Source organism: Thunnus albacares, chromosome 3, assembly GCF_914725855.1.
Source record: "Thunnus albacares chromosome 3, fThuAlb1.1, whole genome shotgun sequence".
In the NCBI taxonomy this organism is placed as follows: Eukaryota; Metazoa; Chordata; class Actinopteri; order Scombriformes; family Scombridae; genus Thunnus; species Thunnus albacares.
Window position 1 is genome coordinate 33,119,806 of NC_058108.1, and position 8,517 is coordinate 33,128,322.

An 8,517-nucleotide genomic window follows, 5' to 3' on the forward strand; every position below is an offset into this window, starting at 1 on the left:
TATGTTTGTCATCCTCTGCAACAAATATAACAAAAAAATATGTGAGGGAAATCTTACTACTGTATTTCTGATGTGTAAGTCAGTATTTGTACCACCGTGGGGTTGAATTGTGTTTGTTAAAGAAAACGACTTCCATAAGTTTGCAAACCCGAAAACATTTTTAATGTGGATTTCATTGATAGTTTTGTGCAAATTTTCAATGCAAAAATGTTTCATCTTATTTTAAATATATCAAAATAACTTCATTTAACATGTATAGCAATCCAACACAGGAGATACACAAGAGTTTCCAGTACAATTCAACCAAACATATTTGTCCACGTAAATCATTTTGATGACAGCGGACATCCTTCAAACAATGCAGAGTTCAGAAACCAGGAGTTCATCAGAGTTTCAAAGTGATGCTTACTATAAATTAAATTCATTGGACCTCCTTACAGTAGATGTTCTGCAGTATCACACAGATTTATTCTTTATGCAACCTCCTGAGGTTGGGCTCTGAATGCTTCCTCAACATTTCAGAGGAACAACCACTAACTTTCATACATACAACACAGAGCAGAGGATCCTGCATCACATTATCCACACAAAAACACACATGCGGGTAAATAATGGGACACAGGGTGCGTGGAAAGTAACATAGGAGGCCTTAAAAAAAATTCACTAGGCTGGGTTTTCACTTCTGTGTTAAAAGGATGATATTGGGATTTTATGTTTTCAAAGCGCTGCATCAGTGTGGTCTCTGATAGCTGAGAGATGTAGATCTCTCATCCAGTGGAGTATGTAGACTGGAGGCTGAACAAGCACTAAGGAACTGGGTTGGATCTTTTCTCTGTCCGTTTCCATTTGAGTCATCAGCATAATGAAACTTGTTCTGCAGGAATTAACCCATAGTGCAAATGCACAGGTGTAGCCTTTCATTTCTGCCTTTAATTTATTGTCCATTATCTAGATTATCTTTTTCACTGCTTTCTTAAAGGAGTAAAACAGCCTTTATTTTTTAAGAATATCAACAGTTGTATTTAATTTTAAACTGTATATATCTTGGGATGATAGATAGTTATCATAATGCCTTCCCAAAACCTAAATCCTAACCTAAACTATCACACTGACATGTCTAACATTAATTCTTACCCTAACTTTAACCTAAACTTAAAGCTTCAGTGCAGGACTTTGTCTCCCCCTTCTGGCAGTAGGATTAATTACAAAAACACTGTTGACATCATGTCAACAGTGCTTACATCATAGGCTCCACCATAGCCTACTCCATCAACATTTAAAAACTCTGTATACTGTGAAATACAGAAAGATTTATCTGGTGTTGATAGGCTTAATCAGCATTGTTTGAACTCATCTATGTTCATCTATATGTTAAAGTTCCACACTGCAGGTTTAATGCTGACTAAACTAAACCCTAAAACAACTTACAGATGTTATTTGATTTTGTAAGGAACCGTTCTGAGTTTACACCTGCAGAGAAAAAAGGACAACACAGATACACAGATGAGTTGCTCAGTACCCTGTGGCAGCTGAGTTCTGCTGTGTTCCTGCAGCACTGGAGCTCAGGCCAGTAGTGGTCCTTTGTAAGGAGGGCATGGTCCGCTGGATCCACCGGTCTGGGTACCTTATCACCAGCTTATTGCCGCCCAGCTCCACCCCCTGGACAGGAGGACACAGCACAGGTGATCAAACTTAACATCATGTCATGTCTGAAGAGGCAAGAGAACAGGATGATGGCTCATTACCACAACTCAAAGCTGTGCTTTTAACATTCTGTGACATTCTAGATGATGAAAAGAGTCGAGATTCGTTTACGCCTGCCAATCACCCACCTGCAGCTTCTCCAGTGCCTTGGCAGCCATGTTGGTGTTCCTGAAGTTGATGAAGGCACAGAAGCACTCATGAAGAACTCTGATGCTCTCTATCTCACCATACCTGCAACCATGGAAACACAGAGCATCTAACCTACAGCAAAGCATTGTGGACAGATCTGCAACCAAAATGACACTGTGCTTCACATCCAGCACTGACAATTAATGTAATGCAATTACTATAACAACAGTAATGCAGTAACCCTTGTTCTAGTGGTGACACTATTACTACTAGTAGCGCTGGTGCTACTCCTCGTGCTACTTTAACTACTATATCGAAGCTCCTATCTACAGGTGCTACTGCTACATCTATTGTACTTTTACTGCTGTGACGACGATGGCTTCTAACACTTTCTACTTAAAAGTGCACAATAGTGGAGCCTCCAAGGCTTAGAGTTTAAGACATCGAACATGAACTGTGACATGGCCAGACTGTGGACCTTTGTTACGTCTCTCTCTCTCTCATTTCTTGCCATCTCTCTACTGGAGCTATCTAATAAAGGCATTAAATGCCCAAAACAGAACAATAAAAACCAGAAACTCACTATACTGACATATTTGCAGATATGAAACAATTGTATGAATTTAATGGTGGTTTTGACTGATAGTACTATGTCTTATTACACGGTAAGACCACCCTGAGTCTAGTTTTCATCACTTAAGTTTACCTACCTGTGAAGCTTCATGCAGATTCAGATGTCTTAAAATGTTGCTTTGTTAGTACCTGTTCTGAATGATTGCAGTACAGGCTCTAGCTTACTGCCTTCATTTGTTATTAACTACCCCTAATGAGATTTTTGGCCAGCACATTTGTTTCTACCCAGAAACTGTGCCTGTATGGTTGACAGAGGCATGAGGGGCCTTTTTCTGCTTAATTGGTGTGTTCTCTAACAGGGAATCTCTACTGTATGACCTTGGTGCAGAACAACTCACTATCACTCCCAGCAAACACATCTGAGTTTTCAACCAGCAAATTCCTCACCTGAGCTAACTGCTGCTCATCTGAATGAGGACAGTTGAAATCAAATGGAAACATGCTGATGGCTGCCCCACTGTGGCCCCACTGTGGCCCCACTGTGGCCTCCTGCATGTATACAGAAACCTCCACTTCCTGTGGCCCTGCCTCCTGAAATGCTACAGGGCTAACACCCCCAGCTACCACATCCGCTACATTTATGCATGCCAGGCAAATGCATAGCACACAAGCACACATCTGTATGACCAACATTCACGACAGTGACCATTAGTTCTCCCTGCAGCCACACAAAAGATGTGTACACTAACAAGTTACTAGGTAGCAACCCTTCCTCCACTCCTAAAGCCTCTACTACCACTGCAAGAACGAGTGTGTTTTTCCCCTAAACTTTATTAAAAACTGCACAACTGCCAGTATATTCTGTGTCATTTCATCTTTTAGTCTAATTGATTTGTTTGTAGTCGTGGGTCGAAGCTGCAGTCACATTGTGAGAACTGAATCTTTCATTTCTGACTCTGTCAGAAGTTTGCCTCAGGTTGTCTTTGGTCACCAAAACTCCATATCGATTGATGGTGAACAAGTCTCACAGTGTGATCAAGCTGTACTGTTTCGGAGTGACGACTAAAGGAAAAGAAACTTTCTGCACACTGTCGCCCTCTGCAGCAGTGAGAGGGAACTGAAATCATGTTTCCAACTACAGAGTTGTTGTGGAAGCTGTCTGTTTATTGTATATCAGCCACTGCAATATCTGGATAATGTGACATTCAACAAAGTTTGATAGAACTGAGATAATGTTTCATGTGTAAAAATATACAGTATACTGCACAGGAAGATAATCAGGATTCCTCAAAAGTGATTAATTACAGCATGTACACATTTAAAATAATAGTTTGCAAAACAGCTCTAATCCTAAATATCTGTAATATAACAAACTCTACAGAGAAAACTAAGCTTGCATTAGTTCAGACAAAACACTCTACTTTCTGCTTCCATCAGGTGAGTCCAGCCTCTGGTTCAACTGCATCAGAACAAAATCAGATAAAATTTAGGTGAGGTACTTCTCATAACTGTAACTATGAATCTGATATTGGCCTTTTTTTCATGATGCTCCAGCCTGACTGGACTTTACTCCACGTCTTCCTGCTCCTCTGTGTCTTCTGTCTGTGTTGCAGCGACGACCTGCAAGTCTGAGACGTCCTCATACACAGGAGAAGAGTCCAACTGATGGAGAGAGATGTCAAAATGAATATTAATGGACCTCATTCATAAAACTTGTATATAATTAGATTGTATAAAGATGTATTAAATCGTGTTTAAAACTGAATTATTTAACACAAAAATTATGTTCAGGTGAAAAATATATTGAGTTTCTTCTCAGCAAATTGTATTTTAAATATAAATTCACTTCACAGCTTGATGCTGATGATATAAATGTGTTTGAATGCATTTATAAGTCAAGTGATCATAATTGTATTTTAGGGTAAGTTCTGTCAATAAGGTCTCTCTCTCACCTCTATAGTCTCTACAGGTTCATTCAGTTCAGTGGTGGAACTCAAAGTTTTCTTCTTCCTGGATTGAATCAAACAAAAACAAGACATATTTAACAAAATGAAATTCATGACTTAAAAAGTCTAAATATATTTTAATAAGAAAACAAAAGAACGTATTTCTTTTTTATTGCTCTACCTTGCCCACAGACTCAAGGGAAGCAGGGCAATCAGAATCAGGACCACCAGAATCAACCTGATGATATTCATATTAATTATTGATTTTCCTAAAAATTTAGACCAACAAAAAGGAGATATGGCTTATCAATATGTGCAATATGTATGTGTGTGTGTGTGTGTGTGTGTGTGTGTGTGTGTGTGTGTGTGTGTGTGTGTGTGTGTGTGTGTGTGTGTGAGTTAAATGAGCATAACTTACCTGATCCAACAGTCAGATATAAGGTGGAGTTATGACGTCCTCTTCTGTTCTGGGCTTCACAGTAATAATTCCCACTGTGTTCAGGTCTGACATCAGTGATGGTGAAGATCTGTCCTGATGCTTTTGGTGAGTCTTCATTCTCCTTGAACCAGGTATAATTAGCTGCTGGGTTAGCATCACTGCTACAGGTCAGATTCACTGAACTGCCCTCCACTATCTCACCAGAGGGACTCACTGACACAGAGGGAAGCTTTGGAGCATCTGAACAACAAAAAGACGTCTTATGAGTCTTTATTCACATTCATTGGTGGCTGGCCAATAGAGGGCACACATGTGGTGCCACACCAGCCACACAGTTTAATTCAGAGTGATTCAGCTTGATAAATTATTTATTAAGGTTTTAAATGAGTAAATAAATTAGTTTTTACTTTGTAAGCATTTTGATATAACTTCACATATGAAATTATAGAATATGAAATGAACATAAAAATGAACCTATTTTGTATTCTCTTAACCTTTCCAGCCATGCAACAGAAAGAAGAAGAGAAACTGGAATATTCTGTTCCATGAAAAGAAAACCTCAATCACAATGTCATTGACATTTGTAGTCATGCAAGTAACCAAAAATCCAAACGTGGAGCATAGCAGTGACGCTCAGTCAATAGAGAGCATTTGTACAGCACCCCACCAGCCACAAAGCTTAATTATTACTAAATATTTGAAGCAATTATTGTTTTTCATTTTTACAGTACCAGCACCAAAATTGCTAAATGTTGCTATACTGGGCAATTTTTACTTGAATTTAAGCTTTTGCTCCCCTTGCATTTCAGGAAAAAAGGGCCTAAATAAAAATGTAAATGGCTGTATTTCTACAGTACTTTTATCCAAAACGCTTTAAATCGATTCTGCTGCTCATTCACCAATTCACACTCACATTCAAGCGTACACTCACACACTGATGGTGGCAAACTACCATCCAGGGTTCAGGCACAACCATCAGGAGCAATTTAGGGTTCAGTATCTGGCTCAAGGACACTTCAACATGCCAGGAGGAGTCTACCTCCTGAACCACAGTTGCCTTGCCACCTTGTCTAGTAGTACTAGGTAGTAAATAGTAGGAATTGCAATAAGTGGTAAATATTAATTTTCTAATGTTTTGTACTTACACTGGACATCTATGATGAGATTTGAAGAGTTGATCTCTCCATATTGATTCTCAGACTTGCAGTGGTAGACCCCGCTGTCCTCAGAGCTGATTGAGGTGAAATGATACATGTTTCCTGGCCCATGAAGCAGTGTTTGGTTCTCCTTGTGCCAGGTATAAGTAGCTGCTGGGTTAGCATCACTGCTACAGTTCAGAGTCACTAAACTGCCCTGCACTATCTCACCAGAGGGACTCACTGACACAGAGGGAAGCTTTGGAGCATCTAGAGGAGACATGGTGATATGAATTAACTATGAAATGAGGATGTGCTGCTTTGGAGCATCTGGAAGAGATGTGTTAACAGAGATTATTCGAGGTCAAGGCTGTATTACTGCAGTAGCACATTCAGCACATATGAAAGGAATGAATAAAACTGCCTCTTCAGCATCTACTGTAACTGCTATCAATAGTACAAGCTAAAAAAAAAAAAAAAAACCTCTTCCATTTTTTTTATCACCTATCAGCTAAGCTTGTGACAGGCAACACTACTATTGTTATCATTCATTATTATCATTAGCAGTGTGTTCACTCCTAGAAAATATATTATTAAATAATTCTATGAGTAATTATATCAAATTATGTAAAAACTATCTGCAAAATTATTGATATCTGTATCAGTAATACTTGCCCAAAACCACATTTTGTCACTGATGATCAGCAAAAACCTTTCTATGCGTAACCTGGTGCAAAGAAATCATTTTTATTGCTTTTTTCACTCACATTTCACATCAATAAAGATGTGTTCAGATGTCCTCTTCCCCAGCTGGTTCTCAGCTGTACAGTAATACTCTCCAGAGTCAGAGGACTGGATGGAGCTGAAGATGAGCTGTGGTTCTTTACTGAGAGGTTGAAGGTCTGGATTTTCATTCTTCTTGTACCAGGTGTAATTAGCTGCTGTGTTAGCATCACTGCTACAGGTCAGAGTCACTGTACTGCCCTCAATGATATCATCAGAGGGACTCACTGACACAGAGGGAGGCATTGGTGCATCTGTAGGAGATTTAGACATGCATTAAATTGAAGATTAGAATATGTTGTCATGATAGATAATAGAATATTTTAATTCATTTTTTCTCTCTTAGTTTCTTATTGATCATCCCTAGTAGTTGTCACAGTGGCTGTTCACAATGATGATCCTGGAGCTGTTCCAGGTTAGACTGCTGCTGGTGGGAAGTAACTGCAAATAACAGACCTTTAATAATTCTGCACAGCAGGCAGATCACTTCCTTATTATGTTTTATAAATAATTCTGCTGAATACATATAATGAATTGAATGAAAATAACCCAGAATGGGAAATGAATCATATGTTTCATTTTGAGAAAAGCTGGGCTCTTATTAGTAGTTTAATTGGGCTGTCCCCATAAAAAATACAACACTCTTCCTCCTGATGGCTGTTTATACTCACAGCTGTTGCATTATCAACTGCATAATTTTTCACAGAATTAAACATATCTTCAGATACATTTGTGTTCCAATCCTGTTGCAGAAACTATTTCAGTTGTATTGTAGTAGTTTAAAATCCAGTTTAAAGTCATGCTGTTATATCAAGCCTTTCAAATGTACTGCTACTGAACTGAAGTCTGTGTAAAGCAATGAGTCTGACATAAAATAAGTCTTCATAATCTAGTAACTCCTATAAAAAGGTTTACTATGAAAAAAAAAATTACATCACATCATCAGTGGACGTATTAGAGCATCTCAATAACAAATATTATAACTCCCAAAACATTAAATGTAGCAGCAACATACAGTATTTTCTATACTGCAAATATTTCAGAATCACAAAATTTCAATAGGAAAGAATTTCAACATGTTAAATCACAACATATCTGACAATTGCTTTTCTTGAGTCTGCATAAAGATTTTGAAGACTTCAGTATGATTACATCTGATATTATAATGGAGTTTTAAAAAAAGAAAGAAAAAGGTGAGCTTGGTGTCAGTGTGTGTGTGTGTCCTGACACAGTGAACTAAACTCACACACTGAAGGAGAGCTGCAATCCTCATGTCCTTTTAAAGCACAGGAGACGTTGTCACCAGGATTAAACTGCCCTGAATAAAGAGAAGTTTCCTCATTCATAACTTTCTGTCCGTTCTTGAACCAGATGTAAGAAATACGACCTGCTGGACTGCAGCTGCTGAGACATTTCAGCTTTGCCTCGGTATAAGACTGATGGACTGTTATTGTGATCACCTGCACCTGGAGAGCTGAATATGAGAACAAGAACAATATTATCATCATTAGCTTTAAATTATCATAGACGTACCTGCACATCAAACCATCTGTTACAATTCCTAGAAGTAGTGAAGGTCATTAGTAACTGTATTTAATATGTATGTATGCAATGTTATGGCAATTGATCATTAGCAACAATTTCAGTGTTTTTAAAAGTAGTAATGTTTGTGTATTTATATCAGTTTGTGTTCATCAGTACCTGTGACAGTCAGAGTTGTTCCAGGTAAACTACTCCCCCATTCAAAGCTTCGTGTTTTGAATGTGAAGTGATACTGGGCTGTATCGTTCTCTCTCAGGTCAGAGAT

General features: G+C 38.4%; 1 protein-coding gene across 2 annotated transcripts; it reads right to left on the reverse strand.

Moving 5' to 3' along the window:
- Positions 1-3,661: 3,661 nt before the first annotated feature.
- On the reverse strand, positions 3,662-6,191 carry LOC122973333 (B-cell receptor CD22-like). Of its 2 annotated transcripts, XM_044340765.1 has the most exons (4): positions 5,937-6,191; positions 4,771-5,031; positions 4,359-4,416; positions 3,662-4,068 (listed from the first exon to the last, which is right to left on the reverse strand). In XM_044340765.1, exons 1-3 carry the CDS (start codon positions 6,043-6,045, stop codon positions 4,400-4,402), a joined length of 387 nt encoding a protein of 128 aa, XP_044196700.1. In that variant the 5' UTR covers positions 6,046-6,191; the 3' UTR covers positions 3,662-4,068; positions 4,359-4,399. The 2 variants fall into 2 exon arrangements, 1 of the variants encoding a protein (XP_044196700.1); XR_006399983.1 differs by lacking the exons at positions 4,771-5,031; positions 5,937-6,191 and adding an exon at positions 4,534-4,604.
- Between the last annotated feature and the right edge of the window lie 2,326 nt (positions 6,192-8,517).

Bases quoted from the DNA above. Each gene is read 5' to 3' on its own strand.
- LOC122973333 (XM_044340765.1), bottom strand. From the start codon at position 6,045: ATGTATCATTTCACCTCAATCAGCTCTGAGGACAGCGGGGTCTACCAC. The intron at 5,032-5,936 runs GTAAGTACAAAA...TTTGTTGTTCAG, and splicing joins TCTCATCATAGATGTCCAGT to ATGCTCCAAAGCTTCCCTCT.